The sequence below is a fragment of the Lepidochelys kempii genome, chromosome 10 (genome assembly GCF_965140265.1).
Source record: "Lepidochelys kempii isolate rLepKem1 chromosome 10, rLepKem1.hap2, whole genome shotgun sequence".
NCBI classification, from domain to species: domain Eukaryota; kingdom Metazoa; phylum Chordata; order Testudines; family Cheloniidae; genus Lepidochelys; species Lepidochelys kempii.
In genome coordinates, this window is record NC_133265.1 from 3,721,824 (window position 1) to 3,746,931 (window position 25,108).

Here is a 25,108-nt window from a genome sequence, read left to right on the forward strand (position 1 = left end):
GTGGGAACAGATTTCTCTTCACATGAGCTCACGTGGAAGGAAGAATATTTGCTAGTCTCATGTTCAAAACATGTTCCAGTCTCCCAGTCAGGAAGTAGCAACAATACCATGTGATTTAAGTTACCAATCACACAAAGAGTAGTTGAAGTGAGCAGCTGGGGAATAACCCACAGTTCATCCATCCATCAGTTATGGAAAGTGAACAGATTAGTAAAAACCAAGGTCTGTTCCTACTGTGTGGCCAACTTGACCTGCAACAATGACTCTGTGTAAAGCCCAGCTCGAGCTGATGGGGAAACTCATGAGAATGCCCATTAGGAAGAATTGGATTGGCTGACTTTTTGTTTTTTTTAAATTGAGGTCACAGACATAGCAGAGTTAAATCACTGCAAGTCGCCTACAATATCTATGGAGTAAGCCTGGAGTCAATGAAAAGCTTTAGATTTGATAGGGGAGATCAAGTGATTTTTAACTTTTTTCATTTTAAATTCTCTGCTCCAACAACTTCTTTACCTGTGTTCTAATTACTTACACACACAGCTTTTCTTTTTTTCCTCCTGTTCATATTAGGTTTTGTTTAATTATTTGTTTTACAGCAGCATTAGAGAGCCCAGCCAAGATACAGACCCACTAGGCAAGAAGCATAAAGCAGCCAGAAGGAAATTAGTGGAGTTTCTGGCATATCCCACTTACAGGGCTGAGTGAAGGGGTTCAGGAAAAAAAAAAACAGACTAGAACAAAAACAAAACTAGAACAAAAACTAGAAAAAACAAGCTTTTGTTTGTAATTTGGAAAGGTTCAGGTAAGTTGAGTCCCCAGCTCATGCTCTTCCCTCCCCACTTCCCTTCCTGAGGTCTCCAGCCACTGCTGAAGTCCATTTCATTGTCACATTGGATCTAAGCAAGCTGGGCTGGGCCAGATGTTCTCTGCATACAACAGGAGCTCTGGGTTCACCCAGGGCTGGTGGGAATGGAGCAGAAGTATTTCATTCTGGGGCACCTTTAAACCCAGGAGATTTTGGAACCTGAAAGATGTAAAACAGAGAGCTCAAGAGCTGGAGAGAGTGAAAGATCCCAACCCACAGATGTGATATCAACAAAGCTGGAGTCAAGGAAAGATCTGGGATGCAAAGGAGAGAAGACTGAAGTTGTGGAAAGGGGGGAGGATGTGGCTGAATTTGGAAGAGAGGGTGGGGAGGGAATCTTCAAGGGGTTGGGTTAAGTTTCAAATAAGCATCCAGTGTGAAATCCTGGCCCCAAATAAGTCAAAGGCAAGAATCTCACTGACTGCTCTGGGGCCAGGATGTCACTCCCTGTCTCAGAGGCTTATCCAAACACTCACACATCCTCATCTCATTGACAGGAGAGAGGGGATGGGAGGGTCTATTCTGAACTGGTTCCTTTTTGGAATGACCAGCCATGTGACTTGCTAAATGTAGCTCTCTAAAGATTGAACGAACAAACAAAAAATTCTAAACATTAAAAAGCCCCAAGGGAAAGAGCCAGGAAGAAATTAAGAAAAGGAGTACTTGTGGCACCTTAGAGACTAACCAATTTATTTGAGCATGAGCTTTCGTGAGCTACAGCTCACTTCATCGGATGCATACTGTGGAAAGTGTAGAAGATCTTTTTATATACGCACAAAGCATGAAAAAATGCCTCCTCCCACCCCACTCTCCTGCTGGTAATAGAAATAGAAATTAATTTACCCACTACAGCCACTGAAATTAGTAGCAGTAACAATTATGGTGTCATTAAAAATACTCTAAGCAATCGCGAAGCACCATTTCTGAGTTGGAAAAAGTTTATATAACATGCGAGCGGCCAGGAACTCATTTTGGGTTTGAGGACAGCCGAAAAACCAACATGTGTCAGTTTGTCCACAGAAATCAGTCTTGTCTGGTTGTTCTTTCTGACCAAATATCGCAAGAGCAGCTGGTCAGTTCCATGCATGCTAATGCTCCACCTTCTAAGTTGCAATTTAAACACGAACCCACAAGAGCCAGCACTTCAAGGTGTCTTATTACTGCTCTGATGGAGTTGCTTTTACAGCTAGGCACAGTCCTGAATACAGAAGGGAAAGAGACAACGGACCCTAAACCCGCACTGGTGTAACCCTGCTGACTTCAAACAGAGATTCTCCCCCCAGATGGAACCAGCTCAAGGAACCAGCCTAATCACACAGGACTTGATGGTTCTGCATAGCAATTTAATGCTGCATTAGTGACATGATTTAAATGCCATTTGTTCAGCATGAGGTGAGGGCGCTCTCCCCCCCAGAGACAGGATGGCAGCCCCATTGCTTGGGTTGGGTAACAATGGATAAAGCACCAGGGGAATAAAACAGACAAGTAATGTAGGGAACAGTACTTCCCTGGCTAGGGGCCTGAGCTTTAGAGCAAGCTCTAGAAGTCAGTAGGTTTTCCCCCCCAGCTCTAACATCTCTAGTTAGGATTTTCAAAGGGGCCCCCAAGCACCAGTGAATATACTTGGGATTTGGGTACCTAACTTCTGGAGGCTCCTTTAAAAAGCCCAGCCACTGATTCTAGGACTATAAAAACAACAGGTGAATTTGTGTCAGCTCTAACCTAAGGATGTCAGAGAGCTTTACACTCACAACTTTAATAAGCCTCAACCCCACTAGGAGGTAGAGAAATAAGATGTAATCCCCATTGTACAGATGGGCAGAGACCCTGTCAGAGTCAGTGACTTGCCCAAGGTAGCACGGCAAACTAATTGTAAAGCTGGGACAAGCTCTGGTTGTGAACAGAACCCAGGAGTCCTGACTGCCTAGCCCATGCACTAGCATCCCGAGTTAGGAAACAGAGATCTCATGATACATTTTTCATGCAATAATTGGGTCCATAGAGGAGGCTGCATTAGGCTGGTGTGGCTTCACCAGTGTGAGGGTTGGCGTTTAATGAACAACTTGAGTAATATATTCTACCTAGGCCTCCAAAAGTCCCCCTGGGAAATATGCCTGCGCCTGCAGGGGACTCCACGGGAATGGAATAGTGAGGGGTTGGGATAATGAATCTTAGCCACCCAGCTCTAGTCAGGCAACACCACACACTGGAGCAGTAAGCTGAACCCCCGGGAACCTAGGGGCTCTGTCAGCCCCCCAGAAACTGCTCACCTGTCATTTTCCATAAGGGGAATAGAATGAAAAGTTCATGTGTTTCAAACCATGACAGGAACTGGTGCAGAGGGTCAGGACAGATTTCTACACACGGTGTGAAATGCTTTAAATGTGAAGTATTCCCCCTAGGTACTGTGGGCTTCGGGCTGCTGAACTGCAGCATGTGAAGCTGACCAGTTAGAAAACATCATATATTGTCACCATCTGGGAGCCCAGCGGTCAAGCCTCCGATCGGAGTAATCCTCTCGGTTCTGAGCAAGCCTTTACAGACATCCCACCATCATCTCTCTGCCGAACACACAATACATGGCTAATGAGTACACTGCTCCCGCCAGGCAAGGAAATCCACTGGGGCAGATGGAGCTGGTTGCAGGGTTTCTACAGGACATAATGTAAGGCATTGTTTTGTACTTGCTCCAAACACGAAAGGGCTCTTTGTCCTCCCTTCCTTCTCTTTTTCTCCTTATGTTGGATTTTTATTCCACCCCCAGCTTCTCCCTCTTTTTCTATTACATGGGCTATGAAGACTATCTGAATCCCAGGATGTATCCATGTTGTAATGGTGAACTGCAAAGCAAAAAAACCCATTCCCCTATTTTGCCCTTCCCTGCTCATCTAGGCTTCATGGAGACTCCTGTATTTGTTGAAGTGTTTCCCCATGTTTCAGCACATTAATATGATCAGGTCTCCCGCCGTCCCTCTTAGCTGGAGGATCTTGGCAAGAGCTCTGGAAGACTTGAATTGTGATGTTACAGCAGGTACAGCTCTGAGCTACAGCTTTTCCTAACCCCAGGTGAGAAGAGGAGGGATGCTGAAAAAGCTGATTTGATGATGATTGGGATTGGTGGGAGGAGCCTACCGAAGCATCAGAAGGCCCGTCCCCTGAGTAGAGGGTGGAGCCACAGAACTCAGACATTAATGGAGTAAGAGGGACCAAAAAAAATGAATAGGGACTGAGCTACAGGGTCAAAGCGAGAGAACCAGAAGGGAGTATGAGTAGAGAACCCTAGACAAGGCCCATTGCTCTGAGGAGTCCAGGAGTCAGTGCAAATGCAGGCACTGACCCAGGAGTGGAAAAAGGCCCCAGTCACAGCGAATCCCCCCTCCCGTCCTCCACCTGAACAGATGGATGGCTCTCTTTGTCACGGTCACGACTTTGTGAAGCCATGGATAACACAGCCTAAGAATCAGCAGCCCCTCTGCTATGGGACCCAGAGATAGATCCCTCTGTGCCCTCAGCCTGTGTACACCTTTCATCCTGTGGGGTGTCCTGGCAGACTTCACAAATGTGGGGTTCTATTCATAGGTGCTGGAACTAGGGGGACTAGGGGTACTACCGCACCCCCTGGTTTGATGGGGTTCCTTCCTAGACAAGGTTTACAATTTGGTTCATTGACTCTCAGCACCCCCACTATACACACCCGTTCCAGCACCCCTGCTTCTATTAATTTGCCTTCTAGTTTTTGAGCCTTTGGGGATCAAGTTTTTGAATTGTTCTTCCCAACCATGAGGGCTAGAAACTTACTTTTTAAAAAATGAAAGCAGAGAGTCTCGTGTAACCTCTGGACTCCATGAGCTGGGGCTTTAAGGAAAAAAACACCAAATATCATGAGACTCGCAATAAAATCCAGAGAGCTGGCAATGCTGAATGCTACTGTTAGCGAAGCACAGGGCTGCTTGTGTTTATTCTTGATACAGCTCAGTACATTATACTTACCCCAATTGCTTATTAGGCACAGCATTTCGGTTCCTGGCAGTTTGCCAATGCAGGCCTGCACACCCCTGCCCTGAATTGCTCATTGTGCTTTTCTGATCTGTAGTCTCTCTCTCTCTCCGCATTTTACATACATATGAATAAAACATCAATTAAAGTAACCTATCATTGCAGGGAAACATCTCACAGTACTAGGGCAGGCCAAGAAAATTTTCCGCATCTTCTACACAGAAAAGTTACCCTAACCAATGATGAATGGAGAGAGACAGTGAACAACAGATACCCTGACACCCCAGCATTGGACATTTAATGCCATTCCCCTCAGAACATGACCCGGTAGGGTAATTTATTTGTTAATCAGAGCAGAAGTGGTGTCTTATCTTCTATTTCAAACACACCTGCACAGAAAAAGTGAGAGAAAGGACTGGGAGCAGAAGATGTAAAAGGAGTGAATGAGAGAGCTATATTTATACAGTCTACTAAAGAAGACACAGGGGAGTATGTTCACAGTTTATAAATACCTTCAAAACATGGCTATCTGAACGAGGGAAGGGAATGATTCACAGTCTCGGAAGCTGATTAAAATAGGAGCTCTGGCCTGAAGCTAAAAAGCAAGGAAAAGCTTGGGGGAGATATTGGGAGAAAGTTTTGAACCCTAGTAAAGCAAAAGGAACCAGTTCCCAAGGAGATGTTCCCCACAGGGCTGGCACAGCAGGGCTGATACAGTGAGATGTTAGTGTGGCGGATGGTGTAGCATCAGGACTCCTGTGATCATTCAAGTGGTTTACTTAGATCCTACCGTATCATTGAACCGAAGAACTCGTATTGTCCAGTGAGTTTCTTCCAGATATTAGTGGTGCCCGGGGAATTGCAGAGAAGAGCTGTTCCATGCTGTCTTACACGGATGTGTTCCCTTCCCAGGAATCAGAGTGGGGAAAGGGCTTCATGATGGGTCAGCACAGTTTGCCAGGCAGGGGCAGCATGCCTGCAGCTGGAGGAGCTGGACTCAGGAAGCCACTCATGGGTCAGAGGTAACAGCTTTACTGAACCTCCACACTCATGAACAATGTTGCAACACATTATGCACTGGAAGATGGGGCTCTGTATATTAACTATCTGCCTGTACACATATTATCTCTTCTATACATACTCCCCTAACCCTGTACAAGACACGGCCCAAGCTCCAAGGTATTTACAGTCTAAAGAGATAGAAAACACAGGGCGAATGTGAGGAAGGTTCTGTTATCTGAAAGCAGGGTGAAAAAGTGATTTATTTCTTCTAAACATAGTTACTGATGGGGGACCCACTGGGCAGCACGACGCCATCTGTCTCCCTTTTCCCAGGGTCAGGCACATTGGGATAGGACCTGGTTAAAGGCCTTTCAGATCAGGACCAGGACCCTGACTTATAGGTAGGAGCGATGGGGAGATAAGAGAGTGGAGAGTGTGGGGGCACGGGCATGATGTGCTCTTAGCGGCCACTTTCTGCTTAGGATGCAGGCCGGGATGCGTTGTGCACAGTCATTAATTGGACGGCTTAAAACAGACTTGCATCACTGTAGGGTCGCCACGTCTCGCTGCTGCTGAAGAGGTTTCCATGCAAATGCCTAAGAGATTTAGAGAAGATGGGGGCGGTTCTGTACGGATGACCATGGGCAGTCTCCAAGATGTAACGGGCTAAAACGAAGGAGGCGGCCAAGTTCCCAGAAGCAAGAGCAACACAACAATGGAACATCAATGAGAGAGTGTAGGAGCAGGGCTGGCTTGACTGCTTTTGCCGCCCCAAGCACTGAAAAAGCCTGTCGCTGCCGAACTGCCGCCGCGGCCGGAGGAACGGACAAGCGGTCGTCGAATTGCTGCCGCCACGGAAACTCTGCCGCCCCTTGCCGACGGCCGCCCCAAGCATCTGTTTGGAACGCTGGGGCCTGGAGCTGGCCCTGCGTGGGAGGCCCTTCCAGCGAGGAGCGTGCAAAGGTGACGTCAGGGAGGAAATGCCAGGAGACCTATCCACGCACTAGGGCTGCAAGGACCAGTCCTTTGGCTCAGCTCCTTGTCTCCTAAATATCAGCTAATCCTTTTTTCCCAGAATGCTGATTCCCCCCCTCCCCTGGTTCCTTCAGGAAACTTCCCTCTCAGATGGCTGGTTGGAGAAGCGGGTTTCCCAGCGTTCTAAAAGTCCCACGGATACTAAAAGCAAGCAGGGCTCTGCTTCCTTTCCCGTCACACACAATGCACAGCAACAAGACGGGCACCGCAGCACGAAATTAACATCGGAGCTCTCTCTCGATTACTAAGATGTGCTTGAAACAAAACAAAAACCAAAAAAAGAGGCAGATAGTAACAACAGGCTGTCTCTTTAGATTCCCTGCAACCGTCAAACCAGCTAGTGAGAAGTGGTCAGTGATAAATCCTATGGTGTCTGTCCAGGATAAGCACTTCCAACTGTAAAACCCAAGAGCTAAGCAACCATTTTTAAGAGTGGTCGCTGATTTTAACTGCATAACTCCAAACCCCTCAGGCCTGATTTTCAAAGGCTGCGTCTCCAGTTGACATCAGAGCACCCTGGAAATTAGACTCAAGGTATCTTCTGCTGGACACCTAAAAATGGAAGCACCACAAAGCCAGAAACTGCGTTTTAAAATGCAGGCTCAAACCCGTGTAACCCCATGAAAGCCAATCCTGCTGCCCGTACCCATGCCTTACTGGGAGCATAGGGTTCTGTCAATGTAAAGAAGGAAAAACTGGGCCCTTTGCAGACTAGAACATGAGAAAACTGCTACAAGAAAAGCTTTGACATCAGAAGTGGGAGCGGTGCTTTTATATCTTCCTAACCAGACTGTTTCTTATTTTACTTTCAATTTTTACATGGAAATGGAAAGCAACAGGATGGTCGCAACTTTGGCCTCTAAGAGACAGCCCTTTCTCCTTCCTGGAAATGTACAAGAATTTAGTGCAGTGCAAAAGCATTTGAGCATATCAGCCCTGGAGAATGACATCCTCCAAGGTTTGGACTATAACCGGAGGCAGCATCAGTGCAAGATTCCCTGCCCCACCCTTGCCACATCTTAATTCTCACCCTCCTGTAGGGGTGGAAAGGAAATTCCTTCTCCATTAGCTTCACAGAATGATACTACCAGAAGATGCAAATTAATCCCCACTGCACTGGTGGTTCCTGGCATTCTGAACCTCTGACTCACTGAGCACAGGACAGATCCCCACCAAGGCCATTTCACATAGGCCACCGAAGCTACATGAGACGACAGCCATGTTCAGTCCCTGCCCTAAGCTGCACTTCAACCAGTGACCTATTGTATGTGTAAAATATTCTGCATCCCATTCCCCATCTGCAGAGCTTCCAGGGCCTCCACAACGTTCCACGAGCTGAAGGGAAAACGAACGCTCCCCCACGGTGAGAGCAGAAAGATGAGTCAATTGTGTCGCAGGCATGGCTTGATTAGCAAGTCGGTTCCTTTGTTCTGCATTAAAAATAATGTATCCTGGGTAATCGGCTTTCCTTTGTGTTCCCATGAACTCGCTACAGCAGTTTGTCTTCACCAAGCCCTGCGCAGATGTTCCTATCTGCAAACATTTCCTGATGAAAATCTCAGATGCTCCCTTAAACTCTGCTGCCTGAAGTGTCAAGCCAGAATAAATACCATCTCAAGCCGTTACCCCATCCATCGTATGAGATCATGATTAATTTATCATGCCTTGAGATTTCTAAGGGGAAAAAACCCAACTTTCAGCCAAATATGAGCAAGAAACATCACACACACAGACACACACAAGGAGGAGCTGTGATGCCTATATAGGCATCACATCAAACCAAGAGAAACCAAGGGTCCGCAAGAAACAGAATTGTTTCATATTCTCTGTGTATATATAAAGTCTGCTGCAGTTTCCACGGTATGCATCCGATGCCGATGAAGTGAGGTGTAGCTCATGAAAGCTCATGCTCAAATAAATTGGTTAGTCTCTAAGGTGCCACAAGTCCTCCTTTTCTTTTTGCGAATACAGACTAACACGGCTGTTACTCTGAAACCAATTCTTCCTATGTTAGCTAGTTAAATACAGCTTTGTTCCCAGTATAGCGAGATACTTCACTGCATTAGAAAAATTAATGGTACTGCTGAAACGAGGATGATAAATTAAGTGTGCGGTGGTGGAGAAAGGGAGAAAATGATGCTTAGAAAAAAAAATGGAGACACATACAGAGGGGCCAGTGGGGGCTCATGGAACGGGCATGCAGGAGTTTGGGACACTAGAAACACAGGACTCTCTCCCATGAGTCCTTGCGATCTCCAGCAGCCCCAGGCTCTCAGACAAACACTCGGCCAGACAGAGGAGCTTGGTCTTCGCAGGACTGGCAGGGTGTTCTGAAGAAACACAGGCCACTCATTTGGCTTCTCTTAAGAAATGGTCACCTTCCATTCAAACACAGAGGAAAATTCCAAGGTGCCAGAGGAAAAGACAGCACTTCCATCAGCTACAAAGCACGTGCTCCTCGCTAGTAGCTCTCCCACACCTCTGCCACCAGCCAGATTAAAGAGGCACACTACAGCATCAGCCACAACCATGCACAGTCTTTGGTCTGTTTCTAGCTAGGGAGTGCACAGCAATCCCCTGGATCCCCGTTCAGATCGAATTTACTTATGCAGCACTTGGATGCTAGAGCAATGGGGAGCTACAGAAAACCTGAAGTAGATACCAGAGTCCATGTGCTCAGAGATAGGCAGGCAGGAGGCTAGAGAACACACGGATTACCCAGCTAGGCAAAGCAGGAATGCAGCCGCTAGAGTAAGGAAATGCGTGTTAGGGTTCCTGGGTTCTGTTCCCAGGTCTGCAGCTGTAGGCACTCAAGTACATTCTTAAATCTCTCCTATGCCTCACTCGTCCCTGCCTTGCAGTGGTGCCGTGGAAGCCACTTTTCAAGAGCGCAGTATTTCCCGTTAGTACTACCTGTCCATGCATCGGAGCCGTGGGGCCATCTGAGTGCAGACTCCAGAGGCTAGCAAGGATTTAAACGCAGCAGTGGAGGCCGGCTGGCGGGCAGGAGGCGGGACATGTGGCAAAGCCAGAAAGTTGGCAGCAGAGAGGCCATGCCTTCCCGCCACCAAAAGCTGCAGAACAAAGGTTCCAAGCCAGCAATCAGACCCGCACAGGTCAGCGCTATCAGATCTGACTGCAGGGGCAGCTCCAAAATGATGGGTTTCCATTATCAATAGAGATTTGACCCTTCCCCATCCGGGGAAAGGAGCCAAGACAGCTCAAAACCCTCTGAAAGATTCCCTCCAAGTTACCTGAAGTACCTTTCAAAAGACTAACTCTGTGGCTGACCAAATCGAGCCAGTTTTTTGCTGGCATGCAGGCAGTGATGGGGCTGGGGCTTTGTCTCTGAGGAGGTGAGAAATATGACTCTGCTCAGATTAAATGCAGGTGAGTGGCTTGAATTACTAATAACGAGCAGAGTTTCTGAGAACACAGAAGGCACAAATAACCCCCCTGACAAGTCTGAGTTCCCCAAAGATGCAAAATGTTGACTTTAAACCACCTAGTGTCTAGGACCAGGGCAGATAGATCCAGTTATGCCCAGTGTTCTCCCATCTCCTACAGGAGATAGTAGGATCCTGATGTATTTTACTTCTAAACGCCTTTTCTCATGAATCACAAAAAAGGTCTTGCACCAAAGTCAATTAAACAGCCACCAGCGCAGGCAGCCAAGCATCAGGCCGCACCGGGCACTTTCCATTGATTAAAAATGGAATAAATTCAAAGTCACATGAAACAGTTCCAATCCCAGCATTTGCTGCACTAATTCATTAAAGTCAACAAGAGAGACCTGCCTGTGGCTGGAGCAAAGCAGGCCTTTCAAACCTGCTTCCAAAGGCTTCGCTGTGCTCGGGTGTCTCAAGGCAGCCAAACAAAGAAATATCCCATCCAATTGACCGAGGAAGCAGTCCCACCTCCAGAGGACTCATCAGCAGAGAACTCATTCCGGCTGGCCACAAAGCCCTAAAAATTGCTCCCCCGCCCTCCCCGACATGTACCTAGCAGTTGTAATTTTCCAACGTTTCCCAGGGCATTGGACATCCAAAATTAAGTGCCAATTGGGCACCCACATCCCATTCTCAGCCCAGGACTCATCTCTACCACCAATGCCTGACTGTGCCTTGCCACAGGAGCTCGCAGCAGTTGAACCAATGAGTCTCTTGTCCTAGCCTTAGCCTGTCAGCTGTCTGGGCCCAGCATTGTTTGGTTCTGTGTTCATACAGCACCCCACACAATCATGTCCTGGGCACGACCACGAAACAATAATCAGGAAGGAGAAGGAAATAAGCCTTAACAGAGACCCCTTTCAGCTACTGCTCAACAACTGCAAAGGCGAAGACATGGGGAGCTTCCATCACCCTTCTGACTAGCGATTTAGTTCCATGATCCTCCCTATAAGCCCTGGAGAAGTAGCTCATCTGGTCATCTATTGGGTCATGCGATGCATTCCCCTGCCGAAACAGGATTGTTCCGTACCCTGTATTGTCTTGTGTTTTCAGAGCAATGCACAGCTGGAGTCTGCTTGACAGAGATGTCGTCTTAGGTGCCAAGAGTTAGTTGCTGACAGACCGCAATGAGTTGGTAGAACATCAAAATATTTAAAGGGGACAGACACTGGTCAAGGAGTGTAGGGCCGAACTGATCTAATCTGGCCAGGAACATCCTCCAGATGTGTGTGTTCTTAGTGCACCACTGAGCCGAGAAATTAGACCAGCAAAGAGCAGCACAAAACAAAGCTGTCATCCCCATGAGCACTGCAGCTCCAATACTCCGCTCCAGAGGAGACAGGCAGCAGGGGGAGTGCAAGTTAAAGCTTATGACTAGGGCAGGGCCTGGCTTCACTGCGCCCATGAACAATGCTGGGGACAACGCAATGCTCAGTTCAGAGGAGGAGTGGAGGAAATCGATTGACCACAGCACAAAACCGGTAGGAAAACCCTAGCAAGCTATTTAATAAAGGCCAGCCCAGCTGTGGCAGTTATTCCAGATCAGCAGTTATTCCAGATCTGAACCCTCCTAAGAGAGGAAGAAATCCAGGCAGTCCAGTCCATCTGGAGTATTGCTTCCAGTTTTGGGCCCCCCACTACAGAAAGGATGTGGACAAATTGGAGAGAGTCCAGCGGAGGGCAACGAAAATGATCAGGGGGCTGGAGCACATGATTATGGGGAGAGGCTGAGGGAACTGGGCTTGTTTAGTCTGCAGAAGAGAAGAATGAGGGGGGATTTGATAGCAGCCTTCAACTACCTGAAGGGGGGTTCCAAAGAGGATGGAGCTCGGCTGTTCTCAGTGGTGGCAGATGACAGAACAAGGAGTAATGGTCTCAAGTTGCAGTGGGGGAGGTTTAGGTTGGATGCTAGGAAACACTATTTCACTAGGAGGGTAGTGAAGCACTGGAATGGGTTACCTAGGGAGGTGGTGGAATCTCCATCTTTAGAGGTTTTTAAGGTCCAACTTGACAAAGCCCTGGCTGGGATGATTTAATTGGGGTTGGTCCTGTATTGAACAGGGGGTTGGACTAGATGACCTCCTGAGGTCTCTTCCAACCCTAATCTTTTGGCCTTTGCCAAAATCTCCTTCTTATGTGTACGTGTTGATTGCTGCCTCTGTCCCCAAGGTGGCTGTGTTTCAGGGGGAGTAAATGTAGGTAGCTCATTAAGTGCTCGGGATGAAACACACAAAGTCTGTCTATGTATGAAACCCTCCCAGGAAGAGAGGGCTCAATTCCTCATCCTGAGCTGCTCAGAGAATCATTCAATGGGAGGGCTGTGGTGGTTTGTTAACCCAATACATGATAAGCTTCCTAGCTTTGGGATTTCGTCAACACCTGATGAGCTTTACAGATTGGTCTGTTTATATTTCACGCTCATGAATTCCGGGAATAAACACAAACACGCACGCACACAAAACTCCCACTCCTATCTTAGTACATACATTTTAAGAAGTTTTTGATTTTAAAATTACAACGTTTATAGCAATTTTGTACCTGTAGAGTGATTTGAACACTAACAACCCTATGCACATTTCAAATTCATTTGGATTCAAGTTTCCATCTAGGCCCCATCACTACTTTTTAGCATCATTTTTACCCAACCATTGTTGTTTATTTTAAAATCCTTTACAGGAAGGAACAATCAGCAGCAAATTTGTTGTCTGGATCCATAAGGATTTTTTTTTTAAATTAGCACTATTACAAGAGATAATAATGCCCAGTTGTACAGAGCATATAAATTGTATTTAGTGACTAACTGTGCTCCTAATATGCAAAAACCAATGTCCCAGCTAAGGTGGCCTAAAGCAGCCAGTCCCAGTAGAATCGGAAGCAGACTGCTTGCAATCTAGCACAGCTACTTACAGATGAACATGCAGTTTCCAGGCAAGAATGGTCTCTCTCCCTGCAAATCATTACCCTGCTGAATCCGTTCCAGCCGGTATTCTTTTTCATTACTTTAGTCATTGCAACAATAATGAAAAGATAGACAGATCTGTAACGAAACAAAGCCACAGCTATGAACATATTACAAAGGATGGCTGATTCCAGCTAAATATTCCACAAACCTAATTGCTCGATGAAGAGAAGAAAATCTCTATTGGCACTTGGACATCATTGCTCAGAAGAGGGATGCTTGCTGCTGCCTATGACATTGTTTTTTCCTGAGCACAGCAGAAGCCTTTCTCGGCAGCTGCAACCCTCTTGCTTCTGGACCTCGGTTCAGCATCAGAGAAGGATCCCCATATGAGCCATGTGCCAGGGAAGGGGGCAGCTCTGGGCATTGGCATCTTTTACATCGGAGGCTCATGTTCAACTCCAGCCTAGTTTGGAAGCAGCCTAAAATGATCGTAATCTGATGGCCGTTTGTGGCCTGTGCAAAATGTGCTCGCTGTCTCAGGCCAGTGCCAAGGAGACAGATGGCTCACTCATAAAGCCATCAGCACAAGGGGGCCCTTTGCTGGCAGTCTCAACTGAGAGGCCCTCACTGAGCGTACAAAGAGGCCAGACTCCCCTCCTCGTCCCTAGAGAAGGGTCTTACTGCCAGGGAGGGCAGAGGCACGTTTGCAGACTGCTTGCATTGCAGTTGCTGCTCAAGATGCAGATGACCTGTGGACAAAGAATTTTACTCTCTAGGGCCATCATATAGCGCTGAGGGAGGCGTGGGGGAGGGGGCATCAAACCCGCTTTGCTAGGCAGGGCTGTGGACGAATCTTACCCTTCGTCCCCAAATCGAATGCTTCCTGCTCACTCTTCTCCATTCAGCAGGGACACAAACTTTGCAAAAAGAGACAAAGGAATAAACAAAAGGAGGCCCAAGTTTGAACGGACCAACGTGACAGGGACCCTGCAGCTAGCATGACCAGTCACACCAACAAATGTGAAAAATCAGGACGGGAATGGGGAGGTAATAAGTGTCCATATAAGGCAAAGCCCCGAATATCACAACTGTTCCTATAAAATCGGGACATCTGGTCAACCTTACCTGTAGCTGCCCTGCAAGCCTGAACCATCACGGATTCACTGACACTGGGGGAGGTGACATACTTGGCCTTACCTACATCCATCTCCTCTGACAGCAGTTTCACTAATCCCAGAGGGTCTCTGAGGCCCAGATTCAGCACGTGTTTGAGTGCTTTGCTGAACTGGGGCCTAACTCCTCCTGAACTGGGGCCTAACTCCTCCTCTGTAAGTCTCGGAGGTAACCTTTTCTTTGTCAGCTGATCCGTCCCACCTGGCACTGTCAAATGAACAGCGCATGCATTTCCCCCTGGGAAATAAAGGGGATAACACCTGTCGCTCTCTGCGGGTCTAATTCAGCATGCTATACCTGTGGCTACACATTAGCTGCCAACTTGCTGCTGTTATCACAGATGGAACAGACCCCAAGGATAAGCCCTTCCAAGCCCCCAGGAATGAGCCCTGTCATCCATGCGCTTGCTGACGTTACAGGGAAAAAATGGCCTGCTCATTTTCTCACCGCGTGGCTGCCTGACTGGACGGCACGCAGCCTAAAGCAATGGCTGTCCCCAGACTCTGCCAAATGAGAATGGGGGTCACAGGCCAGCCGCATGAAGTCAGCCAGCGTCCACTTTACTCAAGCCATCATCTGAGTTGAGCTCCCCCCACTTTTTAAAAAAGAATATCAAAATCTTTAATGACAGGTTTCAGAGGAGCAGCCGTGTTAGTCTGCATCCACAAAAAGAAAAGGAGTACTTGTGGCACCTTAGAGGCTAACCAATGTATTTGAGCATGAGCTTTCGTGAGCTACAGCTCACTTCATCGGATGCATTCAGTGGAAAATACATCTTTAATGTATTTACCCTCTCAACCCACCCCGAGGCAGGGCTGTGCTCCTGTCCCCACTGTGCACATGGGGGACTGAGGTGCAGAGAGGCTACGTGACTTGCCCAATGGCACACAGGAAATCAGTGCCAGAGTAAGGACTTGAACTCGGGTCTCCTAGGCTAGTGCCTTAACTATTGGGCCGTGCTTCCTCTCGTTCCATCTTGGCAGTACAAAGCAGTGGGCTACGGAGAAAATTCTCTTTCATGCCTCGGGGTCCCTTCAGGTCTAGGCAAAGGCCCTGGGCAGCACTTTTCAAAACACACACACTTCTGCTGTGTTATTTACTCCTTGTTCACTTTCTCCGCTCCATTCGTGATTTTATAAACCTCTGTCACATCTCCTCCGAGTCATCTCTTTTCCAAGCTGAACAGTGACTCCTGCTCCCAGCCCATAACTCTCTTGGGCAGATCTTTTAGAGAGACGTTCAATCAAAGGCTCTGCTCACCAGCAGAAGCGGGGAAGTCTGTCCCTGTATTGAAGTTTGTGCCTTCTCAGGAATAAACTCCCCTCTCCACAAACTCCCAGCAAAAGAAAGTTATCGATTTCATGCAGCCCGGGAGTCAGACTCAAACCACTGCCCAGGGGAGAGGCAGAGCCCAAACCAAACATCACCTCTCGCTGCGGTCGATGGAGGGTATCCAACCCTACGAACACACCGTTGTGATATCCAGGTGTGGAATGCATCAGCAGAAGATGGTTCTGAGCAAGGCAAGGCAGCTATCAGTGAGACATAGGTCTTTGTTCCTTGATACCCACTCACTGATCTTATCCACTTACACCTTTATCACACCGTCCCTCATAATTCAGGAATCAATGTACTAACAACCGCAAGAGCGATACAGCACATTTAATGTCAGTGATTGGATATCTGCACTCACTGCTATTAAATGGGCCTAACTATATAAGTCTGAGTGCTGCGGGGAAATTGAGCCAAGCATACAGATTGTGTGAGCGAGGGTAGCTTTTGCAATGACTCAGTCAGTCACACAATGAAGTTGATTATATGTTCCAGAGGTCTAGTTTTCTTTCTGCCAGCCGACAGCAGCAGGAGATTGGTGCTTGGCAGAAACACACTGCAGGTTGGGATATATTTTTTTGTTTGCATTTAAAAATAACAGATTTTAAAAGCACAACTGTTAGGAACAATTCTCACCATCTCCAGACTCCAAGGGACACAAAAAGTATTTTATTTTTTTTAAAAAGTGTTTTTTCTGAAGTGGCTGTAATAACAAAGTCACAGATTTCCTCCAGATTGCAAGGGCCTTTAAACAACATTCCCCCCATTAACAGAGTTACTTTCATATAGTGGCTGTGAAGGCTATTGATTTTAAATGCAAACACCAGGGTTTGCACCAAGGAGCAGGAAGAGGAGCTCCTCTGTTTATGCTTCAAAGGGTTTTTGGATAGGGGCTGTGGGCAAAACCAAACATTTCAGGCTCAGTCCTGTTCCCACCTCCCGTTTCTCCCTGTGCACACCCCTGCCTGTTCACTTTCAGTTTTGCTGCTGTGGAAAACTGGTAGACCCCCTCTCAACCAGCCTGTGCCATCACCAACACAGAAACTGACCATCTCCAGACTGCGGTCAAAAGCACCAGGCCCCAGGTTTGGGAATGCAGTTAAGTATTCTGAATTGGGGCCCACATAAGCAAACTGATGAGAGAGTCTTTTGTTTTAAATTCTCTAATCACTTTCCGTTCTAGCCATTTGGTGAGTACTTGTAGCAATCAATACAAGGTATAAAATCTTCCACGAGAAATGCAATGCTCAAGTTGAGAGTTTCCCTTTAAACACAGTTATTGGTATTTTAACATCTAAAAAGAAAAAGATCCCCAAAGATCTTTTTAGGAAAGTGCATTTCTCTGGAACGAAGCTAGTAAATGTTTGAATTATTGACTCTTGCATTCAAATGTAAAAAGCACACAAACCTCAGGGCAACTGCCTGGATATTAATTAGCTGACTTTTCAGTGTTTACAGCGTGTCAAGGTTCCTTCCCCACTCTGAACTCTAGGGTACAGATGTGGGGACCAGCATGAAAACCTCCTAAGCTTACTTTCACCAGCTTAGGTTAAAACTTCTCCAAGGTACAAATTAATTTTATCCTTTGCCCCTGGATTTCCACTACCACCACCAAACTTTAACTGGGTTTACTAGGAAACGTAGTTTGGACACGTCTTTCCCCCCAAAATCCTCCCAACCCTTGCACCCCACTTCCTGAGGAAGGTTTGGTAAAAATCCTCATCAATTTGCATAGGTGACCACAGACCCAAACCCTTGGATCTTAGAACAATGAAAAAGCATTCAGTTTTCTTACAAGAAGACTTTTAATAGAAGTAAAGGAATTACCTCTGTAAAATCAGGATGATATATACCTTACAGGGTAATTAGATTCAAAACATAGAGAATCCCTCTAGGCAAAACCTTAAGTTACAAAAAAGACACACAGACAGGAATAGTCATTCTATTCAGCACAGTTCTTTTCTCAGCCATTTAAAGAAATCATAATCTAACACATACCTAGCTAGACTACTTACTAAAAGTTTTAAGACTCCATTCCTGTTCTATCCCCGGCAAAAGCAGCATACAGACAGACACAGACCCTTTGTTTCTCTCCCTCCTCCCAGCTTTTGAAAGTATCTTGTCTCCTCATTGGTCATTTTGGTCAGGTGCCAGCGAGGCTACCTTTAGCTTCTTAACCCTTTACAGGTGAGAGGATTTTTCCTCTGGCCAGGAGGGATTTTAAAGGGGTTTACCCTTCCCTTTATATTTATGACACAGGGTTTTCACTCTTATGGGAGGTTTTGCAAGACATGCAAGCAATACAAGACAAGTTGCAGAGGGTGCTTGGATGCAACAAGTACCACTTGTTGATGGCAGAAAATCATTGGCTGTATGAAGGGGCGCATTTGCCATCAGTTTCCAGACAGCGATATCTGCCTTGCCAATTGGTTTCTCCTGTTCTTAGTAAACAAAAGAACAGCAGCAGCTGCGTCGTATCCACTGGCAAATTCCCCCACCTGTACAAGGAGGATCGTCACCCATTACTTTTGTCGGTCTCTTTAGATTGTCAACTCTTAGGGCAGGGGTTGTCTCTTCCTGTGTGCCTCCTACAGGGCCTAGAAGGCAGAGCCCTGAGTCCATCTGGCGCTACTGTAACCTAAATAGTAGCAGCAGCAGCAGCCTTGTTCGCCCAGTGTTTTCAGACTGCCGTAAAGACAGGGCGGCAACTGTAGATGAGTGCTGTTATCTGTAGAGAAGGGGAAAGTGAGGCACATAGTAAAAGACAATCCCTTGCAGCCTCATTTCAAAGTCAAGGCCTATATTGAGAGCAAGGAAAGGAATGAAGGTCTCCTGTCACCCAGTTTTAATCCCTGGACATGCCCCCCAACTCCCTGAAGCCTATAATTCCTAGTTGCAAGTATATGCAGCTAATCCAGCATTCCTATTGGTTCAACAACTCCTGACAACCCAGGCGACCTCTTGATAGGCCATATTATTTGATCATTCCTGCACCGGGACAAATCTCGCTCAGCAGCACCAGTGCAATGCAGCTGAGTTACTCCATCACCCAGCTGCCGTATAAGCGAGAGGGGGATCGGACTCTCAGGGCACGTAGCTACCTAGAACAAATCCCCACTGTGCTATAGGAGGGGCCATTTGCATATTTAAACTGTAAATCACACACTTGTTTCCTGTCAGTTTAACTCTGGCTCCATCCTCACTTGGACAAAACGCAGGGAGACGCACTGAGTTGAAACTACTGAAATTAAGGAGATATTTCTGAAGCAACTGGATCTAAATTAAAGGCAGCCTCAGGTGGGGGTATATGGCTGAGATGAGTCAATGTCTCCACTGCACACCTGCTCTTCCCAAAAGTGAGAAACACACCTCCTCTGAACACCGTTTTAACCTTCTGGGCATTACAGAGCAGACACCTCCCGTGATGCCGACACCGAGAGACCAGAATTAATTGTACTGAACCTCAGAGATCAGGCCCCTCCCAGGGAGCTGGACTCCTGGAGGAGCAGAGAGGCAACCACCCGGGCAACATGCACGGGTTTTTGCCTCTATCACAAACAGGAAGGATGCTCTAGTCTAGACAGTTCCCTCTAACTGGCTTTGAGAGTCTGTTTTTATTACCATAACTATCTCTTAATGAAGTTGTGGAGTGAATTTTTCTGACAGAGGAAACACTTTATGAAAACACATATTAAAAAAGTCATTAGGAACAGTGAGAAGATTATTGTGTGTGATGCCCTGTCCCCCATCATGCGTTTGTCTCATCTATGTAGATTGGAAGCCCTGTGGGACAAGGACCATGTACAACTCTGGTTTTGTATAGGGTCGCCCACTTGGTTGGTCCTGGTACGCTGCCATAACAAACAGGTTAGTGCTGTGTAAACAAATATCAGACAGCCGTGAAGCAAACTTCACTATAAAATCTCACAGCTAAAAAACAAAATCTGAAGACACACAGCGGAAAGATCACAGGGGGTGTTCTGACCTAGCAAGCTTGGAAGAAACAAGCATGAATTATTTATGTTTTTGCACTAATAAATGAGAAATGTAACACTAATCATCAAATCAACACCCTTTGCACTTTCTTGGTGCCTTCCCTCTGGAGAGCTCACAGCATCCTATGGACATGAATTAATTCAGCCTCAGAGCACTGCTGTGAGGCAGGCAGTATTCCCTCGATGCAGATGGGGAACTGAGGCAGCGAGAAGCGATGGAACTGTCAGCAGAGCTAGCAGTGGAAGTCGTGTCTCAACTTCCAGTCCTGTCCGGCGATCAGCTTTTCAAACAGAATTGTCACAAGAGACGGGAGAGTGCAGACCGTTTGGGTGGCTTGAGCTCACCCATCGTCAGGATATCTGGCCCATTCAGGCAGGCACTGCATTCGACGGCCTGCTGCAAGCTGCCGTGCTCCACATTGATTTCTACGAAAGGCTGGACGTGTTTCCATCCCCCTGCCTGCCTGGCCACAGATCACCAATAATAGAAACACAAGGGAACCGAGATAAAACCACCTGTGTCTTTGTTGTGAGGATACACATACAAGCGTTGCCCCAGGAGGTTGTATTGTTGCAGGGAAGCAGGAGCAAGTGGTGAGCAAAAGCCACGTGGTTGGTGACTTGGGCAGAGGAGACGGAGTTAAACATGCATCGTGCGCAGACACCAGCAAGCAAACCAGATTGGCAGTGAGGAACAGGCCAACAAGAACTTGTAGACAAATAGGAAAGGGAGGACTATCTGTTATAGCCCAGAGTCTGCCCAGTAACCAGTGCAGCCCTAACCTGTGTCACATCACAACCGGAGAGCCCACGGCACTTGATAGGATGTGAGTTCAGGTAATCCACTGGGGAGTCGCCCTGTCAAAGCCAGAACTGGTAGGAAAACTTTAAAGAAAGTACAAGCAAGGAAGCTGTCCATCTGTCACAGATCGCACCAGGACAGCAGGCAGCTCAGCACCTCCCCAGCTGGAAAACTGCCGTTTCCTCTGTCTGTGTGCCATGTCGCTGTAGCGCTTCTGTCGGTCAGGCAGCTTATTTCGGCCAAGCCATCAAGAATCTAAAAAGCGTGCGGGGCAGGTTGTACTGACTTTGCATCTCGTCTCCTCGTGGCATACGAGTAAGACTTGGAAGGCTATAAAAGTGATGCTCTAGGCCATTTCCATACCCTCTAACAAGTCACTGGGCCTGCACTCTACACTGCAGTACAGATCACTCAGTCGATGCAGCCGACAGCTTCCTCTCCAAGGAAGAGGAACTGGGGAGGAACCAACAATGTATCTGTACCTTTTACCCATGACTCAGACAAGGGCAGCTCCTTCCTAGTGCATTGCACAAATTATCTGTGCAGGTCAGGGAGGCATATTTTGCATGACATGCTTCCTATGATTACAGAGCACTGGGCAGAACCCTTCGATGCTTTCCGGCCTTGGTGCCTCTAGAGACACGCTGGGATCATGCCAGATGTTCTTAGGGGAATTCAAAAATAAATGGCAAGTGGAAATGACTGACTGCAGCTGGTGGAAAGTATTTGAAGTACGAGGAAAAGTGTGACTGGCACCAATCAACGCGTACACTTGAAAAATCTACCTTGTGCCTCACAAGAATTCGGGGAAAAGTGCAGGGCTGCTCTCAAGGTGGATAGGTGCGTCAGGCTAAGGTACTGCTCTGCTAGTGTAAACTAAGTCTGCCCATTGCCCCCCCACCTCCTCCAACTCACATGCTCGTCTTTGCAGGCAGAGCTTTAAATTGGACATTCCTTAATCAGCAACTAGATTTTGATGCCATTCTTTTCCCCGCCTCCTTCCCCTCCAGGGCTCGGAGCACCTGTCGCTCCCAGCATGTACCCCACAACAGGCCTACTCTATGGTGAAAAAACCCCACGCAGCAGAAAAAAAATGAATGGTTCCCAGAAGAGCCCCTTACATAAGGGGCAAGCGCTTTCAGAAGAGGACCTGGGCTGAGCAGGCTTGGTACTGAGACAATGAAGCATCAGACACTCAGAAATCTGCAGCCAACGAGCCCTGCCAGCCTCTGTGCTCTGCTGCTCATCAATCATATTTATCACTTGAGAAATGAAACAACGACTCAGAGTCTATGGCCTGTTCAATCACTTCCCGACTGAACCTGTTAAAGGATAACACCCCGGGGACATTTCCATGATGGGAACAAACAGGACGGAGTGATGCCCCTTCTGAGAAGTGGTTTGCACCAGGCTTTCATTTAGGAGAAGGAACCAATGACAGGCACTCTCCCCTCTCCCCTACCTCCCATAATTAATAAAGAGCTGTCAGAGAGTCAGCATCTTCCTAATCAAAGCAGTGGCTCCTATCAGACCCTCAATTCAATGTGAGAGTGGAGCGCTAACTTCATAGGAGAGCTCCCACTGCTCCTGCTAGCTGGGAAAAGGAGCCCTCTGGCTGGAGTTAATTCTATTCCAGCAGGTACTGTGTCTGGGAGACACAAAATCCGACATGTGTGTTTCACTCCAGTGACAATTCCAATTTCACCAAGCGTCGCTTTTTTGCTTTCTTCGTTATTCTGTCTTGGTGGGTGAATGTGCCCAATATTCCATCTGGGATGGCTCTGGTTACTTCAGAGCCTGCTATCCAGGGGCGCTTTGGATCCAGGGAAGTTTATAACTGAAGCCATAGGGTTACGGGTATGTTAATATTCTCCAGAGATGGACCTGGTACAAGATCAATAAAACTAGGGTGGGCAGGAAAGTGAAGGTAGCAACGGGGGAGGAAGGACGGGTTTGTGGTTACGGCACCACACGGGGACTCAGGAGATCTGGGCTCAATTCCCAGCTCTGTCATAAATTCCCTGTCTCCCCTTGGGCAAGTCACATCCTCTTCCTGTGTCTGAAATGGGGCAAAGAGCCCTTCCTCAGCTTGCAGGGGTGTTGGGAGCTACTGACATGTGTGAGGTTTCAGAGTAACAGCCGCGTTAGTCTGTATTCGCAAAAAGAAAAGGAGTACTTGTGGCACCTTAGAGACTAAGCAATTTATTTGAGCATGAGCTTTTGTGAGCTACAGCTCACTTCATCGGATGCATACCATGGAAACTGCAGCAGACTTTATATACACAGAGACCATGAAACAATACCTCATCCCACCCCACTCTCCTGCTGGTAATAGCCCATCCAAAGTGACCACTCTCTTTAAAATGTGTATGATAATCAAGGTGGGCCATTTCCAGCACAAATCCAGGTTTTCTCACCCCCCCACCCCCCTCCAAAACCACACACACAAACTCACTCTCCTGCTGGTAATAGCTTATCCAAAGCGACCACTCTCCTCACAATGTGTATGAAAATCAAGGTGGGCCATTTCCAGCACAAATACAGGTTTTCTCACCCCCACACCCCCTTTTTTTTCAAAAAAACACACACACAAAAACTCACTCTCCTGCTGGTAATAGCTTATCTAAAGCGACCACTCTCCCTACAATGTGCATGATAATCAAGGTGGGCCATTTCCAGCACAAATCCAGGTTTTCTCACCCCCCCACCCCCATACACACACAAACTCACTCTCCTGCTGGCAATAGCTCATCCAAACTGACCACTCTCCTTACAATGTGCATGATAATCAAGGTGGGCCATTTCCAGCATAAATCCAATTGTAGGGAGAGTGGTCACTTTGGATGAGCTATTACCAGCAGGAGAGTGAGTTTGTGTGTGTATGGGGGTGGAGGGTGAGAAAACCTGGATTTGTGCTGGAAATGGCCCACCTTGATTTTCATACACATTGTAGGGAGAGTGGTCACTTTGGATGAGCTATTACCAGCAGGAGAGTGAGTTTGTGTGTGTGGTTTTTGGAGGGGGGTGGGGGGGTGAGAAAACCTGGATTTGTGCTGGAAATGGCCCACCTTGATTATCATACACATTTTAAAGAGAGTGGTCACTTTGGATGGGCTATTACCAGCAGGAGAGTGAGTTTGTGTGTGGGGGGGCGGAGGGTGAGAAAACCTGGATTTGTGCTGGAAATGGCCCAACTTGATAATCACTTTAGATAAGCTATTACCAGCAGGACAGTGGGGTGGGAGGAGGTATTGTTTCATGGTCTCTGTGTATATAATGTCTTCTGCAGTTTCCACGGTATGCATCCGATGAAGTGAGCTGTAGCTCACGAAAGCTCATGCTCAAATAAATTGGTTAGTCTCTAAGGTGCCACAAGTACTCCTTTTCTTTTGACATGTGTGAAGTGCTCAGATACTTTTGCGGGGGGGGGGGAGGCCACATAAAACTCTAGGTAATTAAATATTTATCATCCCCAAAGATCCCAATTTTTTTCTAAACTGTATCCAAGGGAATTACCCTCCCCTCCCCTGAAATACAGCCATGGGAGAAGCACACCCAACACAACAGGTTTGGACTGGGCGTGAACACGCTGCATCCAGACAGTAATTTCAGGCAGTCAAAACCAGAATTCCTCAAATTGTAATTTGATCGGATAAATGCAGAGGCTTCTTTGGTTCTCTTGAGAATCTTCTCTCATCCCTGTTCAAAGCAAGCATGAGCTCAGAAGCTGTTCCCCAGCAGACCCGTCACTCCAGCAGAGAAGCTGGACAGATTTCTGCCTGGTTTAAATGAGCAGGTCTAAATCAGGAAAAGTAAAATTTCTTCTACAGCGCTTCACTGCCTCCTGAAATGGAGCTGGAGAGCAGCCATCAGCCCAGCTGAGGAGAAGGCAACAGGACGTATGTGCAAAATTGTGGCATTGTTTATTAATCACCCAGAAATTAACCAGGATCAGCTTCTCAGGCCATGTGAGCAGTGAGCCCATTACCCGTTGTCACTGACAGGATGGCTCCGGGCAAAAAGGTAAACCAAGATGAGCAAGTGGGACAATTTGCAAGACAAACTGGATGGCCTCCGACTCTTCCCTCGTCTTCGCCCTCCATTTCAAATCCATTTCCACAGGCACCACAGTGTCCATCTTAATGACGATACTCGGAGCTCTAGCATCTGGAAATCTACGGCAGGGCAAGTTTCCAGAAGAGTTGCAGCCTCCAAATGCCAGGTGGTGTTAGAGTCATTGGTGCAGGAAGACAGCAGTGGGGAACCTGCCCTGTCACAGTCCCCCACCCCCCTTTCAAAACTTATTAGCGTTAAGCATAACAGCTGTGGCTAGTCCGGTTCTCTGGAGCAGGGGACTTACCAGGCCGATGCCAGCAGTCAGCCTGCTCCCACAGCTCTCCTGCTCCTTTGAGTCCATCTCAGAGCTCAAACTGCCCTCAGTGTCCCAGCTGGGTGGGTTCTGAGCCACATGCTCCCCGCACGTGACCCCTGAACTCACCCCCTTCACCTGGGGGTGCAGGGGTAGCCCTGGCATAGGTGAGCCTCAGCCCAAACTCT

General features: G+C 47.4%; 1 protein-coding gene across 5 annotated transcripts in view; it reads right to left on the minus strand.

The window, feature by feature from the left end:
* Positions 1–25,108, minus strand: part of RAB26 (RAB26, member RAS oncogene family) — a 219,638-nt gene that overhangs the window by 81,575 nt on the left and 112,955 nt on the right. For 2 of the 5 annotated variants that reach the window (XM_073361697.1, XM_073361698.1), the window contains one exon: positions 13,255–13,384. The exons of the other annotated variants lie outside the window; for them this stretch is intronic. In XM_073361697.1, coding sequence (XP_073217798.1) covers positions 13,255–13,384 — 130 coding nt within the window. The remainder of the gene's footprint in view (positions 1–13,254; positions 13,385–25,108) is intronic. 5 annotated transcript variants of the gene reach the window in all.